The following is a 21,564-nucleotide window of genomic DNA, read 5'->3' as shown; positions in this document are numbered from 1 at the left end:
AAGGAACGTTTATGTGACTAATTGGGTTGTCGTTTTTTAGAAAAGTTCGTTTAATTACTGAAAATTTTGAGGGGTCGGTATTCTTAAGGGAAACAAGTGTGTGTTCGAGTTGATTATTAAATTGAATCCTTATATTGTCATTAATTAATTTTTTGATAAGCTTTAGTTTTGTTTTTTCTTGTTGGAGAATGTTAGGAGGGAGGAGCTCCTCATTCTTGTCGCGTGGCACCAAACTAAAAATATTTAATTCCAACGTCATATCCGTTTTACTATACGGATGTGAAACATGGAATGCTGCGCCACGGCTAATACAACGCATGCAATCTTTTACAAATCGCTGCCTTAGGCGTATACTAAAGATAAGGTGGCCAGAAACTATAACCAACGACAGACTGTGGGAGCTGACGAACCATACGCTCATCAAAACAAATATTCTGAAAAGAAAGTGGAACTGGATCGGCCATACGCTCAGAAAACCCGCACAAGATATCACGAGGCAAGCCATTGAATGGAACCCACAGGGATCACGCAGAAGGGGACGCCCAGCGCATACTTGGAGAAGACAGCTAGAGAAGGAGATAACATTAAGTGAAATGAACTGGAATGAAATTAAAAGAATGTCATTGGACAGGGACAGATTTAAGAGTTTTGTTGTAGCCCTATGCTTCACTATGGAGTAAAAGGAATAAATATATACTCAAGCCTACAAATTAACCAATTTTCATTAAAATTTACGACGATGTCCAGAATACTTGATTCACTTGACATGGAATAGCTCTATATTAATTTTTTTTTATAACATTTTTTAAATTTTTTTGCACATGTTTTGTTGTTTGCATCGTTATACGTTTTGTTTTAATCTACTTTTTTTTAAATAATTTTTTGTTGTAGGTTTTCACAAGCTTATGAAAAATAATTACTTAATTTTGACTATTAAGAGCGGTCACAAGAATTTAGTATGTACATATGTATGCTATGCATGTATGTATTATAAAAAACAAATAAAAAAATAAATAATATTAAAAAAATAAAAGAAATAAAACACAAATCAAATAAACAAGAAAAACAAAAATATATATATTAAAGAAATAAGACAAAATAAAAAAATTAAATAAAAATACCAAAAAAATAAAACCAAATTTTAATGAAAAACTAAAAAATAAAAAACAAGGATATAACACGAATTTAAATTTAAAAATTAATTTAAATTAAAAAATAAAACTAAATTGATGCCACGGGAATTTAATTTTCATCTTATAATACATAAAAAAAATAAATTCAAAATTAAAAATAAAAATAAAAAACTAGAAAAAGAATTTAAATTAAAGTACAAATTAATTAAAAAACAAAAAAAGCTGAGAAGGGAATTTCATTTTCTTTTATATTATATAAAAAATTTAAAAATAAAAATAAGAAAATTTAAAATAAAAAACTTGAAAAGAATTTAAATTAAAATATAAAAATTAATTAAAAAATAAATATAAAAAGATGTGGCGGCTATAATTTCTCATTTTTAATTTCATTAAAAAAAAATTAATTAAAAAATTTAAATTAATTAAAAAATAAAAATCAATTAAAAGGTAAAAATAAAAAGATGCCGGAGATTTCATTTTATAATATAAAACAACCGGATTAAAAAAAATTTAAACTAAGAAATAAAAAGGAACTACAAAATAAAAAGATATGACGGGAATTTCATTTTCATTTTATAATATAAAAAAATTAAAAAACAAAAAACTGGGATATAAAAATGATTTAAATTAAAAAATAAATAAACAAATCTTAGTTTTTTGTCTATAAGAAGATGTAAATTAAAAAATAATAAAAAGGGGTAGGAAATATCATTTTAAAACATATACAAAAATATTAATAAAACTAGAATTGAAAAAGAATTTAAATTAAAAAAGTAATTAATTAAATTATTATTAAAAAAAAATATAATTATATATAAAACTAGTATATAAAAAGAATTTAAATTAAAATAATCTTAGTTTTTTTATTAAAAAGGTAAATAAAACATAATAACGAAAAAATGTGACGTGAATTTCATTTTAAAATATATAAAAAAATATAAAAAACATGTAAAAAAATATTAAAAAAAAATATAAAAAATATATAAAAGAATACTGAAAACAAATATAAAAATATAAAAAAAATATAAAGAAATATTAAAAAATATAAAAAATATATAAAAAAATATTTAAAAAAATATAAAAAATACAAATAAAATACAGAAGAAATTTAAATTAGACAATTTTTATATTTTTAATTCTTTCATTTTGTAATATATAAAAAAATAATAAAAAAAAAAATAAAAACAAATATTAAAATAAATATATAAAATATATATAAAAAAAAAATAATAAAAACAAATATTAAAATAAATATATAAAATATATATAAAAAAATATAAAAAAATATAAAAAATATATAGAAAAATATAAAAAAAAATACAAATACAAAAATATAAAAAATATATAGAAAAATATAAAAAAAAATACAAAAAATTACAATACCGAAGAAATTTAGATTAGACAATTTTTATGTTTTTAATTCTTTCTTTTTAAAATGTATAAAAAATATTAAAAAAAATATAAAAAATATATAAAAAAATATATAAAAAATATATAAAAAACATATAAAAAAATATAAAAAATACAAATAAAATTAAAAAAACAGAAGAAATTTAAATTAGTCAATGAAAATATGAAACAAAAAAAACGAAAAAAAGTGTAAATTAAAAAGTAAAAATTAATAAAAAACATAAAAATAAATCGATTTGACGGGAATTTCGCCTCTTTCTGGCTTAGTCCAATGCAGTTTTCAGGAATTTTCGGAAAAATAATATACCAACAATACTTTTTTTAAATATCTATAATAATTAATTCTTATTCATAATATTAACGACTTTTTAATACACTTTATAAAGTGACGCACCGCACAAATATTTCTTTTTTAAAGACTTCTAAATTTCTTTTAATTTAAAAATTTTTTAAGCTATGTATACACACACATACACACACAAATTCTCAAAAAATTTTACCTATATAGGTTTGAGATGCATATCTTATGGAAATGTTACTGTATAAACTAAAATTTTTCACAGATAATTTATTTTTTATGAATAACACCAAAAATTCCTTTTTTTATTGGATAATTTTCTTTTAATTTTTATATTTAAATATTGCACTTAATTGTTTTCTTATTTTATTTACGTTATGTGAACTCATTTCACAGCTACGTCCATATATATATATATACTACATAAATATTTATTGCTATTTTTTTTGAAAACTTTTTTTTTGAATTTAATTCAATTCCCTTCATTTAAAGTCAGTAATAATTATGATGCAAAAAAAGCATAAATTAGTAAAAAACAAGTAATTAAAAATATTTATAATTTTAAATACCGCAAATAAAAGCAATAAATATCAACAAATTTCATATAAAAAAATTTTGCGGTTGAAGCGGTTCATTTTTTATTAAGTTTTTTATTATATTTTATTAAGAATTATGATTTCTAATCCGTTCATTTTTAACAAATTCATAATTTTCATATTTTATATTTTAATTATTATTATTTTAATTTATTTTATTTTTTATTATTTTTGTTTTTGTTTGAATATAATTGAATTGGATTAGATGAAATTCTTTTGGAATTCAGAGGTTTTCTTTCCTTTTTCTGCTTTTATTCAAATACTAATGACGCCATATGATTTTTTGGTTTTTGTTTTTTGCTTTTCTTTATTGCAATAAATTTAGTTGAAGTTAAAAGGCTTCAATTGAATTTGAGAAAAAAATTAAATATTTCTACTGCACACAAATATTTTTTATGGTTTCTACGTCAATTGGGTCCCCCCTATACTGGCACAACCTTTATTGGGCTTTGAATTTGTGCCCAGGACTATCACTTTAGCAGTGTTCCCAAAAAAACATGCTGGGATATGCTTGAAGAGGCTACAATAACAACAACAACTGGCCGTCCATAACTGCAAATTTCACAAGCTACAAAAAACGTCTGAAAGTATTTTCCACTGACCCATTAGTTAGTTAAAATAGAGATCTAATAATTTTCTACTGACCAATTGGTTAGTTGAATTAGAGATCTACGGGGGTCAGAATCGAATGCAGACTGAATCTTGTTGTTTTAATACGTTCATGGTTTGCATAATCAGCGGATGTGGAAAAATACTTTCGCTTTAATAGGCAAACTGAAAACAGAGAATCGACTGATCCACGTACGTCAACCACAGAATGTATAAAAAGACAAGCAACGTTGGTCCTTTGATCCAGCAAAAGTTTATTGTTCTTTGTCAAGAAGTTTATCCAACAAAAGTTTGATTAGAAAATTCGACACTCAAAAAACTAATTGGTTTTAAGCTGCTTGTATTTTGTGCCAATTGGGTTTTTTGTCTGCGTTTGTTGCACGTACAGTTAGCGTCAAACGAAAGTGACACATATTAACAAGTTTTATTTTAAATTGTTTTTTAATTTCAATTCATTTTTTCTTTTAAACTTTTTAATTGTTTTTAATTTCAATTTTTTATTTTCTTAATTTTTAATTCCATTTAATTTTTTTTATAATTCTTGTTTTATTTCAATAAATTTTTAATTTAATTTTTGTTAAAATTGTTTTTTTAATTTTTTCATTCTTTTTTAATTTCAATTAATTTTTTTAACTTTTTAACTGTTTTTTAAATAATTTTTTTTATTTTCTTATATTTTAATTGTTTCTTAATTCCATTTAATTTAATTTGATTTTATTTTATTTTATAATTCTTGTTTAATTTCAATTAATTTTATTTTTAATTTTTAAATTGTTTTTTTTTATTTTTTTGTAATTTTTTAATTCTTTTTTAATTACAATTAGTATTTTTCACTTTTTATTTTTTTTTAATTTCTATTAATTTTTTTTAACTTTTAAACTGTTTTCTAATTAAAATGTTTTATTTCCTTATTTTTAATTGTTTTTTAATTCCATTTAATTTTTTTTATAGTTCTTGTTAAATTTCAATTAATTTTATTTTTAAATCTTTTTATATTGTTTTTAAATTTCATTTGATTTTTTATATTTTTTTTATTGTTTTATTACTTGCAATTAATTTTTTTAATTGTTTTTTAATTTAAATTTTTTATTTTTTATTTTATTTTTATTTCAATTTATTAATATATTTTTTTATTGTTTTTTTTTTTTAATTGCAATTAATGTTTCTTTAATTTTTTTATTTGTTTTTTACTTAAATTTTTTTATTTTTTTTATTTTTTTTTATTTGAACTTATTATTTTTTTGTTTTTTAATTTCAATTGATTTTGTTTTTTTTTTTTTTTTAATTGCAATTAATTTTTCTTTAATTGTTTTTTAATTTAAATTTTTTATTTTTTAATTGGTTTTTTATTTCAATTTATTATTTTTTTTTTTGTTTATTAAAAAGAAAAAACCTTCAACATAGTGATTTATTGTTATTCTAGGATAGTTAATAAGTCACCATGAATTTCTTCAGATTTTTAAAATCATTTTAAGATATTGTTTTAAGCCTCGGGCACAATTGACCCGAGGTTACCACTAAAGGGTGCGAAAAATGACGTTACTTCGGGAGGGTTAAAAAAAATTAAAAAAAGACCAATCCTTGCATCAGAAATTGAATTTTCGTGAATTCACGTGGAATTTTCACTGCTCTTAGTGCATAAAGTCTTAGCTTCATCATCTGTGTCTTAACTGAATTCAAAAATTATTTTGTTATTATTTTGTTGTTACATATATTAAATATTTTTTATATTATGTGATTTTACACTTTTATTATACTTATACTTTTATTATTTATATATATAATTATAATGATTTTAATTTTTAATAATTCTTATTTTAATTATTATATATTATAATTATTAAATTCTTAACTAACATAATTTATTATTACTCAATTAAATTATATATATTAATTTAAATAATTATTAATTAATAATAATTTTCATTTTTGTTATTATAATTTTTTAAATATTGCGTAGTTTTGGTAAAATTAGGGTTATTTATTTTATATTGCTTTATTTATTATTATTTTTTTTTTGAATTTACATTTTTTTAATATAGTTAAATTTTTTTTCAGTTTTTAACTTGCTTCACATTTAGGGAAAAGTATTTTTTTAAGAATTATATGTGTTTATATATATGTGTGTTATATTATTTGTTAACATATTTATGTATATATATATATTATATTTTAAGTCACTACCAAATATTTTGAATATTTAATACTACTTAATTTTTCTGAAATCTTCAAATTTGTTTTCTAGGCTATTCACCCCATCTTCATTTCTTAGAATTAAAACTTTTAAATTTTTTTTATAATTATTTTCCATATTTTTTATAAGCTCTCTCTGTATTTTTAAATATATTTAGGTACTTTTTTTAACACTTTCAATGCTGTAAAGTTTTATTGACAAATGTGAGTGAGTGTGTGTGTATATGTGAATGTGTGACTTCTCCTCCTGCTTATTCGCCACTAATAAATTGATCACCCGTACATGTACATGTATTTAACATTTTTTTACAATATTATGAGATTGTCGGAGAGTATGGACGTTTTTTGTTTTTGCATGTACATACATGTGCACACTATACAAAAACTACTAATTCTTGCTCATAGATTGACGCTATTTTGTTCTATTTTTATTTTTTTTGCAACTAACAAAAACAACAGCAAAAATGTGCATTCCTTAAAAGTATGTTAATTCTAGTAAAGTTAAAAAAAAAATCATAAGATAAAAACATATATTTATTTAATTTACATAAAATCAGTAATAGTCGAGAGAGTATTTTAGAACAGTATGACATAAATGTGTATATATGTATATAAAAAGGCGATGAAGTACTATAACTAAATAAATTTAAGAAGATCGTAAAAAGCCCATTCGAAGGCCTCGGAAAATATCACTCTACTTTAGTTAATGGTAAAAGAGAGGCGCAGAGAGCAAAACGTAATATTGAAAATATATTGTAGTAGCATGTGGACCCTGTATCCGCGTGTGTAATAGGTAAATGCTTACTAAGTTTAATTGGCTAACGAATATTTTATAATTTATAATTTACTTTGCTTGTATGCTACAGAAATGAATGCGAATCAAAATGTTAAAACTAATATCAATACTCGCATATGTGTATATGTATGTATGCCCTAGTTATTTTTTCTAACATTTAATTTTTACATTTTTTTTTTTTTTGCATTAGATTTTAAAACATCATTTTTAAACAATAATTATCTGCTAATTGATACGTTTCACATTTTGCTAATTTAATTGTTGATTAATTTTATTATTGAGCGCTGCTGTTTTTGTTTTTGTCTTTACAAAAGCCTCAAACTCAATCAAAAACTGCTTTACACATTTAAATTTAAGCTTTCGCAGCGGCGGCAAAACGGTCCCCTTCGTTCCTGCGCTTTGGTGTCCAAAAGCGCCTTGCATAGGACACTGGCGGAAAATGATGCTCATCCAAAAATGCACTTTTTATGACGGCCTTACGGTATTCGGCAGGGTTTTCTGAAATTGAACAAACTGCCATGCAGAGAATTTTTCATATGAATTACATCAAAGTGAAAGTGGTAATTACTATTTAAACAAAATTTAATTTTTTTTTTAAATAAAACGAAAAGTTCACACCAAACAATGGAAATACCTACTTAGTGTGCGAATCTTAAATTACCTTTTGCGCGATCGGCCGGCTGGCGTCCTTTTAATATGTCTGCATATGAGTTGTCCTGCAACGGATATGGATATTCTATCATACAACCCGCACCGTCGCTCTTTTCACTCGTCGCATATAAGTTCTCCGGCAACGGACATGGATATTCTATCATACAACTCGTAGTGTCGCTCTTTTCACTCGTCGCCTCACTGCTGATATTTCTACCTGAAGTTGTTGGTGTTGTTGTATTTTTTGGTGTGCTATCACTTTGATTAGCATCGACAGTGCTTGTGGTTGGTACGGTACTTCTATTAGCCTCCTTATTGGACGAACCGGGTGACATTTTGTCTCCGTTGTCGCTAAGACTGAGCTCTAAAATGGAAAGGAGAATGGTATGAAAAAGGAAATAGAACGAGAGGACCAAATTGATTTAAAATTTACGTGCATTCATGTGATGATTGAAATAAAAAAAATTTGTTAAAAAAAAACATGGCAAATAAATAAAATTAAAAAAAAAAAATTAATTAAAAAAAATATAAAAAATAAACAAAATTAAAACAAAAAAATTAAAAAAAAAAAAACAATACAAAAAAAAGGAATACGAAAAATGTGAAATATATATATCAAAAATATAAAATAAAAATTTCAAATTAAAAAAAATTAAAATAATAATAAATAAATAAAAAAAAAAAATTTTAGAAAAAAATACAAAAAATAATGGAGAAGGGGAATGATTTGAAAAAGTGAATAGAATTAGAGGGGAGCAAATTAATTAAAAAAAAAATATAAAACAAATTAAAAAAAAATATAAAACAAATTAAAAAAAATATATATAAAATAAAATACCTATAAAAAAGATTATATAAAAAGAATTAAAAAAAAGAAAATAAATAAATGAAAAAAAAATTTAAGAATAAATGGAAAAGGAATGATTTGAAAAAGTAAATAGAATTAAAAATGGGAAAATTGATTTAAAATTTAGGTACACAAAAAAATTATTAAAAAATTAATTGAAAAAACACCATAGAATAAATATAATAAAAAAATACAAAAAAATGTGTAAAAAAATATCAAAAAAAAAGTAAAATATATACATACAAAAAATTCAAAAACAAGTAAAAAAAAAACTTTTTTATATATAAAAAAAATAAAATTAAAACATGCAAAGAAAATACATAAAAAATAAAAAAATTATTAAAAAAATAAATTAGAAATTAAAGAAAATAATAAGTAAATTAAAAACAGTAAAAGAACTAAAAGGAATAATGGAAAGGAGAATGATTTGTGAAAAAGTAAATATAATAGAATTAGAGGAAGCAAATTAATAAAAAAAAAATCAAAAAATAAATAAAATACAAAAGAAAAACAAAATATACAAAAAAAGAAATAAAAAATTTATAAAAAAATATATAAAAAATTAAAAAAAATAATAAATAAGTGGAAAAAATTTAAAGGAAAAAATAAAAGAAAAAAAAGGGGAATGATTTGAAAAAATAAACAGAATTAGAGGGGAGCAACTTGATTTAAAATTTAAGGTACACAGGAAAAAGATTGAAAAAGTAATTAAAAAAAAAACATCAAAAAATCAAATCAATAAAAAAATAAATAAAATCACAAAAAGATACGAAAAAATATGTAAAAAATAAGCACACGAGTTTAGAAGGTATTAAATTGACTTTAGAGGAGTCGAATGCTTTTCAGAAGCTATTAAATGTGCTTTACTGCATCAAAAAATAATATCCTTGCAAGCAACAATAACAACATGAAAATAGCATTTAAAAAAAAAAACAAAAAAGATCAACGAACAATCTTTTTTTACTCCTCACCTTCGACACCATCCAGGGCGCCGCGCAAATCATGCACCGCCTGTAACTTGCACACACCACCAAGGTCCGCATTGAATTCGTGAATGTAGAGGAAACCTTCTTCGCTGGCGACCAGCACCTTCAGTTCCTTTTTCACGAACGTCAACCCACATACGTGGCGCATACCCGGCTGTGCCAGCACCACCGTAGCGAAAGCGCGATCCTGCGCGAGCACATCGCTCACTTGTGTTGGCAAAATATATGAGGTTACCGCCCTCGTAAAGCTGTTGGACCAGGTCGTCGCTGCCACCGGCTCTTCAACTGGCTGCTGCTGTTCCGCCTTCCCCAATCGCTTAGCAGCAGCAGCATCCTTCACCGCTTTCATAGCTGCATCTGCAATTTAGCAAAATTCCCAATTGAAAAATTCATTCACTCATTTTGCCCCCAATCACTCACCAGTTCTCTCGTCAATCTTGAATATGTGCACCGTTTCCGTATTGGAGGTGATACAAATAAATTGTCCATTAGCCGAAAACACCAACGACGCTATGTCTACACAACGTTTCACGCCGCGTCGGAACTCCTGCAAGCGCTGGCCATTCTTCACATTAAACAGACGTATCACAGTGCCGCGCTCTGAGGCGGTCGCCAGCAGTAGGCTATTGGGCGAGAAATTAATTGCCGATAATTTGCTCTTATGAGCATCAATCGTGAGACCCCACTCCAGTTTGGATGTATTGTAGAGCGCCAGCATGCCAGTGGAGTGACAAACGGGGAATGCCAAGAGCGAATTGCACGAAAGTGAGCACACACCGAGCTCATTGGGTGGAAGATCCTCAATGGCATACAGCATCTTCATGTCACGTATATCATGAATGTGTATGCTCTCTGAGAGGCAAACAATCAAACGTGCACGATTCATGCGTATGCTGATTATTTTCGTGGGGTAGACACAATTGCAGATTTTCTGATTCTTCTTAAAGTGCACCATTTGCAAGCAGTGCGGCTTCTCGGCAGTGACCATCACTAGTAGAGAGCTGTTGAATAGGCGCTCGACTAGAATAATATGCTCAGAGTGCTCAGCGTAGATTTCCTCGACCTCGTCACAACTATTGATGTTGAAAATGCGAAAGCCATCGCTACCGTCCAGAACGTAAACTGAACTGGAAGAAGAAGAAGGAGAAAGTTTTATTCAAGATAAGACAAATAGCAGTCAGAAGCATAAATGAATACTAATTAAAATGAAAATGAAATAGAATTACCCTCTTAAGGGGTTAGGAGTACATAGTCAGAATTTTAAAAAAATTGGATTTTTTTTTTTGCATTTTCTTAAAGTATAAATATTATATATGTATTTATAAATATTGTGTGAAAATTTAAAGTGAATCGGACAAATACTTTTCGAGTTATTGAACAATTAACAAAGGGCGCTCGGGCGCGTTTTTCTCAAAACTATGTTGATGATCGCTGTAACTTAATGACCGTTTGGTAGATTTCAATAAAATGTATACTGCTTTTGAAAAACATAAAAACTCGTGCCTGATAGAAGGATTTATTTTTTCAAAAATTTCGATTTTGTTTAAACAATTAATTGTCGGTTCTTTTCTCGAAAAAAATATTTCCTGAGGCCAGCATATTGTTAATTTAAAAACAAAATCTTCGATCAGACACAAGATTATCTATTAATAAAACTAATTTCTCTTGTCCGATTGATTTCAGATGAATCTCCAAGGATTTGTGATGATCACCGCAAGGGACTTCTGGAGAAACGGGCTTCACACAAACAGCGATAACTTTTACAAGTATTAGTTTTTTTTTTTTTTGAAATTTTGCTGAAGTCAAGTCAAAACATGATGCATTAATGCTATGTTATTATTTTCGTAAAATAAAATAATTGAAAATCATCATTTTTTCGGGCCGCTGACTACCTCTGATTCAAATCAGCCTGCCTTGGGTAAACCAAAAAATAATTTTGTCTTATTTCGGGCTCAAATTATTATCTTCCATTCATAACCGTACATAATACGGGCTCGGATTCACTTAACAAAATTTCCCTAACGATTTTTTTTGTCTTTATACCTTTAACTCTAAGTTTAGAGCTGAAGCAAACTGTATGTATTCGGTACTGAGTAACAGGTGCGCTCTCTAGTACCGAGTAACGAAACGTTACACACGAATATATTTCGTTACTCGCATTTTTTTTAGCTTGAGTTCAGTTCACGTAGGTAATAAGTTTATACGTGTATAAAAACGTTTGCTGATGTAGCGCGCGCTCATTCGGTGAATTTAAAAACATTCGTTACAAAGACTGATGTTTGTTTGTTATTATAGTACCTATATTAAAATTTGGAAGTTAATCGTCCGTAAAAGTTTTTCAGTGCTTTTGGTGCTTCAAGTTTTGTGTACGTAGACAAAGTTTGAAATTGGAATAAGGAATAAGAAAATATTGTTTATAAATTGTTTACACTTATTATTGTTATTATTTTAGAGCATAATTTTACTGGTACAATGGATAAGAAAAGGAGTAAACTATGGGGTTTTTCACGGTCGCTAAAGACGATAAGGTAAAATGTGATCTTTGCAATTCGTTGCATTCCGTAAAAGGTGGCTCGACTACAAATTTGAAAAAGCATCTCATGAAGAAACACAGACCAAATGCGCTAGCCCTGGAAGGTCATATACCACCAACTTCAACAAGCGCAGAGTCTAATCCTGAAACTAATCTTGTGATTTAAACAAATGAAACCAATTCGAAGCAGTCTAATTTAAATTCCTTTATTAAACGTCCAATAGGTATAGTAAGAGAAAAAATTTTATTTAATTTTTAAAATGATAGTTAAAGACATTCAACCTTTTTTTGTAGTTGAAAACGCGGGTTTTAAAGATCTTATTATTTACTTAGAACCAATTTCTAAAATACCTTCAAGATATAAGGCGTTTTTCAATAGGTGCGCTTCAACTTTTTTCCGATAGGGAGGGCGAACGACGCAATATTTTTTATTTCTCGCTTGTGATTTGTAAACTTCATTAGTATACATTTCATCATGGAATGCTACACACTTGAGCAACGATTGCAAATCGTGCAAATTTTTTATGAAAAAATATAAATTTTCTAAAAAATCATCTTCAGTGATGAAGCTCACTTTTGGCTCAATGGCTTTGTCAACAAGCAAAATATGCGTTACTGGGCAGAAAGCAGTCCACACGTGATTCATGAGGCACCGTTGCATCCCGAAAAAATCACTGTTTGGTGCGGTTTACATGCCGGCGGCGTAATTGGCCCATATTTTTTCGTTGACGAGAACGATCGCCACGTTATTGTGAATGGAAATCTATACCGCGACATGATAAACGATTATTTTTGGCCGCAATTGAATGGTATGGACTTAGACGACATGTGGTTTCAACAGGACGGGGCCACAAGCCATACAGCACACGCTACAATTGATTTGTTGAAGAGTAAATTCGATGAGCGCATTATTTCCAGAAATGGACCTGTCGAATGGCCGCCGCGCTCGTGTGATTTGACGCCTCTAGACTATTTTCTTTAGGGTTATGTGAAGTCATTGGTCTACAGTAACAAGCCGGCGACGATTTGTGAGCTCAGAGCCAATATTGAACGCGAAATTGCTGGAATTTCGGCCGATTTATGCAAAAGAGTGGTCGAAAATTGGGTTCATCGATTGGACTTCGTAAAACGTGCACGCAGTGGTCATGCAAAAGAAATCGAATTTCATACTTAAATGTATATGTTCAAACTCGATAAAAAAAAAAATAGTTGAAAAAGTCAAACCGTTTGTGGTTTATTTAAAAAAAAAAGTTGAAGCGCTCTTACTGAAAAACGCTTTACATATATTAAGCAATACTTTGTTGGATTCTCACTACTCCGAAGTCCAAAAAAAAATTAAAAGTAGAATTGGAGAATGCTAAATATGTATCGATTACCATAAAAAAATAAAAGCTATAGTGGAACATTTCCACAAGAGTCCAATAGCTACCAGAAAACTAATTGCCATGCAGGAGCAACTGAGGCCTAATCAAAAACCATTAAAGCTTAAAATGGACGCAGTGACCAGATGGAACAGTACCCTAGATATGATTGAGAGGATTTATTCACTTCAAGCAACTTTAGAAGCGTCTCTTGCAATCTTACACAATCCAGTAGAAAATCTTTCAGAAGGCGAATGGCAGACACTGCCAGAAATAATAAAAATTCTGAAGCCATTCAAAGAACTCACTGAGGAAAAGCCTTCAGAAAAAAGGGGACTGTTTCAATGGTCATGGCTTCGACTGGAAAGTATGGCCAGAATTTTGGTCAGTTTAACTAGGAATATAATAACAGATACAGGAAAGAAACTGGCAAATAAAATACTAACGGAATATAAAAGTTACAGAATTGTTACAGGCACCCTGTCCTGAAAGGACTTTTTCGAAATCGGGCCAAATATTAAGCGAGAAGCGCAGCTCTATTCAGCCAAAGAGAATGGAAAAGATTTTATTTTTAAATATGAACCAAAGATTCTTGCAATAATTTTATTTAATCTATTAATAATTTAGTTTATCAAAAATATTTTTTGTTTTGTCTAAAATATGTTTATATTTAATTTCAGTTGAGGAATGAAAGTTTTTTGTTGTTTAAATGTTATTGTCAATAAATAATTTTTTACACCTATTTGTTGCTTTTTAATTATAATTTAGGAGATTCTGACAATTCTTCATTTGGAGTTCTCCACTTTCTTGTGACGTCGCAACGTCACACTGTACGCGTACCATACCGATACAACATATTCGATTCGTTGCGTTATGGATAAGGTATCAAAAGTAACGAGTACTCATCGATATATAGTAACCAGTGTTGCCACTCACTACATTTTCTTCGTACCAAAATATGTATCCAATCTGGCTGTAATGTAGCCAAAAAAAACCGGCAATAATAATTGATTATAGCTACGTATTTGGTAGAATTTACTTTTTTTATCAAAAATTTAAATCATTAAATAAAATAGCTACATATATATATATTTTTTTTCATTGTTTTTATTATAAATTTATTACCAATATTCAAATAAAAGCATTTAAAATAACTTTTAAACAATAAAAAAAAACAAATATTGCTTTAAACAATACAAAAGTACTTAAAGAATGTTTTTACAGAAAAATAATTCAGGTTTTTATAAAATATTTCACAACCACATTAAAAATTCAGTCCATTTTTAAAGAAAAGTCTTTTAGCCGACCATACACAAATTTTTTAATTAGTTCTTTACAAGTCAAAATGTGATGTATGGTTTTTATTTCCAATTTATTTCTTGTATTCGTTTTTATTAATTTTAATGATGAAAATTTTCTTTCTGCGACTGCAGAACTATGAGGCAAGGATAATAAGGTAAATATAAAACTAGAAAGGTTTAAACATAAAAAAAACAATTATTGTTTTAAACAATAAAAAAAAACAAATATTGTTTTAAACAATACAAAAGTACTTAAAGAATGTTTTTAACAGAAAAAATAATTCAGGTTTTTATAAAATATTTCACAACCACATTAAAAATTCAGTCCTTTTTTAAAGAAAAGTCTTTTTTAGCCGACCATACACAATTTTTTTTAATTAGTTCTTTACAAGTCAAAATGTGATGTATGGTTTTTATTTCCAATTTATTTCTTGTATTCGTTTTTATTAATTTTAATGATGAAAATTTTCTTTCTGCGACTGCAGAACTATGAGGCAAGGATAATAAGGTAAATATAAAACTACTAAGGTCTGGGAACATTAGCTCGCCCAGTCCATTTTTATGTTAGATACTTTTTGCCAAAAGGAATCAATATCGATATCACTTTTTAAATTGTGATCACTTAATTTTAATAAAGTTCATTGGCTAACAATTTTATCACAGTCAGTATGACATAAGTATTCAAATTGCAAAATTAAATCTAAAATAGAATTGTTATTGTTTGATAGAAACTCGATAGGGGTTATTATTTTTAAAATTTCCAAGTCCTTTCTCATGAAATCAAATCTTAATTTGATTTGATCTAAAAGTTCAATGTAAAATTTTAAAATTTCTCCTTTTATGTCACTTACTTCTTCTAGTGTTGCCTTTGTTTTTAGTAGAAAAAATTCTGATTTTGTACCAATGACAATTTTTGATGTTTGATTATAATTATAAATGTTTTTGTAGTCAATATCGACGTGTAATTGTATGTCCTTTTTAATAAAATTGCTCAAAATTAAAAGGTAATGTGATTTAATATTTGAGTAAAGATATGGCAAACGACTTTGTTCCGACTGAAACTCTTTATTCAAATTGTTTATTAGAGGCAACACGTACGAAAGAAATAAGAAATAAACTTTTATTTCGTTGTTCATTTTTTCAGCCAATTGAACAGATCGAACTGCATTTACTTCTAGTTTACAATTAATAAAAAAAAGTTTTAAGGCGTCCCATTGTTCAATTAAACGGGAGAAAACTCCTTCTAAGGACAACCATCTAATCTAGTGTAGGATATACCTAAAATTTTATGTGGTTTTACAGAGCAATAGTCCTGAAACAAATGAAACTATAAAAATGTAGCCATTTAAGAAGCATTGTAGCATTGTAGCTTTTAATTTTAAATGTAGCAAATTGGCTACAATTGTAGCCAAACGGCAACGCTGATAGTAACGAACATATACGGCCTTGGTTTTTTTCGTTACTTTTCATGATTCAATTATAGAAGGTTAGGTAAGTAAACAGCTTTCTCGCTCCCTCTTGACATATCGGCTCCCTTATTTGAAAACGTGTTGCTTCTTTACAAAAAAAAGTACCTATTTCACATTCACAATTTTTGAATTGTAGTAAAAACTAAACTTTTGGTGCAAATTATTTGGTCGGCAACACCGTTTCCACTTTGACGCTTTGCTTTGTTATTATTCGTTGAAAATCTTTTATCTGTTTGTAAACATTCAAGTAAGTATAATAATAAAAGCTAATTATTTTGTAAATTAATGTCTTTTTTCACTATTTAGGTCGATTATGTCTTACATATAGTGATAGTCGATTATTTGGAGTCGGCTTTCTGCTGCAGAAAACCACCGGTTTGTGAATTTTCATACATGTAAGTCCAGATCAGACATTTGTAAAAATTCCTTTTAAACTTTTTCATTCATAGGTTTTTATAGCAGCGTTTTTGCAAATATAACAGAGACCACCTTACATACAATACATAAACTACAGTTAGTAAGTTCTTTGAGAATATTTGCTAATAAATTGTAATAAATAAAAAGTTTTTATTTGTAGGACTTCACAGACGAGCAGTTGCTGCGGAAGGTGTGTGTTGAAGAGCTAGGTGGCCCAACTATTGTGGTTTTTAGAAAGGAAAGCTCGTATGCGCGTATTTCTACCATTGTCTCATGTGGTGCTACGGACAATTTAATAGGAGACATGGAGCGTGTTGTGTATGATGGTGCAAATACCTGTTTAACATGTGACGGTTATTATGTGCCTAGTACTGCTACCTCTGAAATGAATTTAACTTCCGAACTGGCTGTCCACGTCGATACCTTACCCCGTCTAGAACAATTTGCTGTACGTAGATGTATGCGCAACACCTACACGAGCAAGTCCTCGCGCTTTAGGTCTACAATTACAGATAAGTTGTAATGATATATTTGTGAGTTATTTTTAAGATTTTGGTTTACAGGTTTTTGATTTCTGCCTGAAGTAAGTGCAGCGTTCCAACACCTATACGAGCAAGTGCACCCACATTCCTCATATTTCCACTCCGATTCATTACTGAGACACGTGGTATTGATATACGTACATTTACAAACCATCACAATTACTAAAAGTGGATTATATTACCAATATCTAAAATTTTTCGATGTATTAGTTTTAGTCTATATTAATAAAGTATATTAGGGTAGACAAATTTTAAACTATAAACTAGTAAATTTGTAATTTTTATTTTTTGGCCGCAATTGAATGGTACGGACTTAGACGACATGTGGTTTCAACAGGACGGGGCCACAAGCCACACAGCACACGCTGAAATTGATTTGTTGAAGAGTAAGTTCGATGAGCGCATTATTTCCAGAAATGGACCGGTCGAATGGCCGCCGCGCTCGAGTGATTTGACGCCTCTAGACTATTTTCTTTCGGGTTATATGAAGTCATTGGTCTACAGTAAGAAGCCGGCGACGATTTGTGAGCTCAGAGCCAATATTGAATGCGAAATTGCTGGAATTTCGGCCGATTTATGCAAAAGAATGGTCGAAAATTTGGTTCAACGATTGGGCTTCGTAAAACGTGCACGCGGTGGTCATGTAAAAGAAATCGAATTTCATACTTAAATGTAGATGTTCAAACTCGATAATAAAAAAAAAATTAGTTAAAAAAGTCAAACCGTTTGTGTTTTATTCAAAAAGTTCAAAAATTGAAGCGCTCTTACTGAAAAACGCTTTATATTTTGACCTTTGGTGTATTAAAAGACTTGTACTATTGTAGTAAATTAAACACATTAAATTCCTTTATTATGACTATTTTTTGTTCTCTTCCACAAAATATACTCAAATCTATTGCAAGATTATATATATATATATATATAAATATATAATTGGCGCGTACACGAGCTCTTCCTCCTATTTGTGGTGTGCGTCTTGATGTTATTCCACAAATGGAGGGACCTACAGTTTCAAGCCGACTCCGAACGGCAGAAAAAAAAACACATACATAAGTAACATCACATAGTTCTGCGTGCTCTTGTGTTAGATAAACATCGAAAATATTCTAAATAAATATTACATTTGTTTAAAGAAAAAACTATAATTTTTCTGTCGTTTTGTTTTAATGTAGATTAAATAACCAATATAATTGTTTTTCTCTTAGTACTAATTAGTTACTTTACGTACTTTTTTACTACCTTTAGGCAAGAAGGGGAAAACATTTTTCCCTTTTTCCCATCCTTCGTAAATGCAGCCCTGAAATAAGGGAGTGTCAAAGCGCCCTTGTCACTACTTACCTAACCTTCTATAATTGAATCATGGTTACTTTTACACACCTCTACTCAAATTATTATCCTCCATTGATAACCGTACATAATACGGGCTCGGATTCACTTGGCAAAATTTCCTAACGATTTTTTTTCTATCTTTATTTGTTAGTTATATTTGTGAATGTATTAAATAACAAGCCCTCTCGGGCTTCCAAAAATTGCCCTGGCGGACGGTATTTCACGTCCTCCATGGCGGGGTATTGGTTAAAGTTTTCAACTAGCAATAATCGCACCTCGGTAGAACCTCATTGGTTACGATATCGCCTCTGCGCAAAGCTAACTGTAACCGCTCATACAAAAACTATTTCACTCTTATTATTTATGAACTGTATGAGAATTGCAAAGCAACGCAGCGTGCGTGACCTACAAACCATAAAAAGGCAGATAAGCAAAGTCAAGCACAACAGCAAACAACAAACACAAAGTAAGCATTGCAGTTATGGGGTTGTTTGTGCTTGGTTTATTTCTGGCATTATGGCACTAGGCAGCCGACAACAGACAACAGCAAACAGGTTAGCAATGGAAAGTAAATGAAGAATTCGTGATTACAATTTGTTTTTTTTTTTCTTTTGGTACAGCTGATTATTAAAATTTGTACGTGGTCTGCAAAATATTCATTATGCAAATATCTAAATACGCTTTTAATGAATATTTTTAATACACATTTTTTATGGCCAACTACATACGTTTATGTACATACATACATACTGCATACCATACAGTACTGGCTACCGTTGGAAGTATGTATGTAGGTAGTTATGAAATAGCGAATCTTTTAACAGTCTGCTTGTGAAATATCTATTAAAATTCGGTTTGTTGGTAGAAGCAAATGGAAAAACAACAAGAATTACAGCCAAGGAATCAAATTAAACGCTGCTGGTAATAAAATTAACAGCTGCTTGTTTGGAATGTTTTTTTTGGTATTCAAGTATCTAATATTTGAGTTTTTATTAAAACAAAAAATTTAAAAAAAATTCAGAACATTTTCAGTCTACTCGAATATGAACCAACGACTTCAAACGTGTCAGGCAAAGTGCTTACCAACTGCGCTAGCAAGTAACTTTGGTTTTGATGGCAGATGTTTAATTTGACTTTGATATTAAAATTCATTGCTTATGCCAGTCATTTTGCCATTTGACTGTGCGCATGCATCAAACGTTAGGTACGCGGAAATTTATATACTTGGATTACCTAATCTCACGCCGTGACGTTATATAGTAGAAATAAGCGCGGTACGCGAACGACCTATCGACATGGGATTAAGGTGCCAAATGGAACGACATGGGATTAGGGTTAAGTCGCCTTATCTTTTTATAATATTCGCAAAATTTTCATGCTAATTTTTTTGAGATTTCTTATGCTTTTTTCGTTAATTTCTTAAGTGTTTGTTTTATGTTTTAAACATACATACATAGTTTATTATATAATAAAATCGTAGTAAATCAAAGTACAAAGATCACAAAATTTGAAAAAAAAAAATCAAAATTTTCCACTTTTTTTAATCTAAATTTTCCACTTTTTTTTAATCAAAATCTTTAAAATAGTTCTGGGTAGGCAGTTTTATATTAATAATAATAGGCCCTTTGTTGGCCACGCTCCTCCTTCTATCTGGTATTTGCTGTGAACGTCTTGATTTTTGTCAATATTTTTTGCCTACGATGGTGAGCACTTTTTTTCATATAAAATACTTCCGAGCATGAGCTTTCAAACTGACCGAACCGTTTTTATTTTTATTATTATTTCCTATAGTTCCAACGTGGAACAAAGGGCCACAACAAATTTTTTCCATTCAGATCTGTACTGCGAATCTCTTAGCTTCCTTCCAGGTTAAATTCACGGTGTGTGTTTACAAATCTAACAATCCTCGCCAAGTGCTTGATGGCCTTCCTCGTCTACGGCTGCCTTGGGGCCGTATTTACTGTACTTACAGCTCAATTCTATGGACTTGATAACTTCACCATCAGGGCTTATTTTTTAATATTGACTACACAGTCCTGCGAGGGTGAGTTTATAGAATGGCTGTACTTGTTTCTTGTAGTTTTTTATGCGCTGAAAACGAATCTGACCTTCAAAATGCTCCATCACGTCAGGATTTTTGGTAAATGAAGCCTAAAAGGTCAAAAAATGGCCATTTTAGCCATTTTTGATAATTTTTTTTGGGATAGACATTTTTTTTTTCAATTTTCGACGAAAAGGTCGCATAGTACAACTCTTTAGCTTTAAAACCCATTTTTTTAAATTATTGTACGATTTTTAAAAAAAAAGTTATGACATTTAGAAATTAACAGTTTCAGTTACGAATACGTTGGGTATAACGTCTATTGGCGTAACTGAAACTGTTAATTTCAAAATGTCATAACTTTTTTTTAAAAAATCGTACAATAATTTTAAAAAATGGGTTTTAAAGCTAAAGAGTTGTACTATGCGACCTTTTCGTCGAAAATTGAAAAAAAAAATTTTCCATCCCAAAAAAATTATCAAAAATGGCTAAAATGGCCATTTTTGACCTTTTAGGCTTCATTTACCAAAAATCCTGACGTGATGGAGCATTTTGAAGGTCAGATTCGTTTTCAGCGCATAAAAAACTACAAGAAACAAGTACAGCCATTCTAGAAACTGAAAAAAGTTAAATTTCGCAGGCCTGTGCTATTAGTCAAGTGTTTCGTATTCTATGCCAGAAGTAAAAAGTTCTTTTCTTGATAATGGGGAAAATATGTGAAATTTGTGAAATAAAAACATTTTTCAACGATTAAAAATTCATGTTTAAAGTTGTTTCAAACATTTCAGAGTGGTGCTTATTTGTGTAGGTAATTAGTAAAATCAAATTAAAAACAAACCTAATAATTATACGATGTTTTATAAATGGACTTTTTTCTAAACTCTTATCAAAAATTTTGAATTTTATAATCAATTTAAAAGATTTTAAATAAAAAACGTCGAGTGAAAACCTTCACTAAATTAAAACAAAAAAAAAATGCATCTGAATTTTTTTTATTTATCCTAAATTTTGTCGTACATATGTATGTAGAAGACAAAACAGTGTAACTACTT

General features: G+C 28.5%; 1 protein-coding gene, 1 long non-coding RNA gene and 1 other non-coding gene across 5 annotated transcripts in view; 1 reads left to right on the top strand and 2 right to left on the bottom strand.

The window, feature by feature from the left end:
* Positions 1-6,845: 6,845 nt before the first annotated feature.
* The window catches only part of LOC129247755 (WD repeat domain phosphoinositide-interacting protein 2), a 57,826-nt gene continuing 43,107 nt past the window's right edge, over positions 6,846-21,564 (bottom strand). Inside the window, exons 2-5 of one of the 2 annotated variants that reach the window (XM_054887041.1) lie at positions 9,940-10,646; positions 9,505-9,876; positions 7,697-8,050; positions 6,846-7,548 (exon numbers count right to left, since the gene is read on the bottom strand). In XM_054887041.1, the coding sequence (XP_054743016.1) occupies positions 7,388-7,548; positions 7,697-8,050; positions 9,505-9,876; positions 9,940-10,646 (1,594 nt within the window). In that variant the 3' untranslated portion in view covers positions 6,846-7,387. The remainder of the gene's footprint in view (positions 7,549-7,696; positions 8,051-9,504; positions 9,877-9,939; positions 10,647-21,564) is intronic. The other variant, XM_054887042.1, reaches the window with a different exon arrangement.
* Positions 16,490-17,336, top strand: LOC129247757 (uncharacterized). Of its 2 annotated transcripts, none has more exons than XR_008582575.1 (3): positions 16,490-16,578; positions 16,633-16,700; positions 16,761-17,336. It is a non-coding gene; the product is annotated as an uncharacterized LOC129247757 (long non-coding RNA). The 2 variants fall into 2 exon arrangements; XR_008582576.1 differs by having other exon boundaries at positions 16,633-16,696; positions 16,748-16,775.
* On the bottom strand, positions 18,651-18,791 carry LOC129249618 (U4 spliceosomal RNA). Its single transcript, XR_008582671.1, has one exon. It is a non-coding gene; the product is annotated as a U4 spliceosomal RNA (small nuclear RNA).

The sequence above is a fragment of the Anastrepha obliqua genome, chromosome 5, assembly GCF_027943255.1.
Source record: "Anastrepha obliqua isolate idAnaObli1 chromosome 5, idAnaObli1_1.0, whole genome shotgun sequence".
NCBI lineage: Eukaryota > Metazoa > Arthropoda > Insecta > Diptera > Tephritidae > Anastrepha > Anastrepha obliqua.
This window is presented reverse-complemented; position numbering and strand designations above follow the sequence as displayed.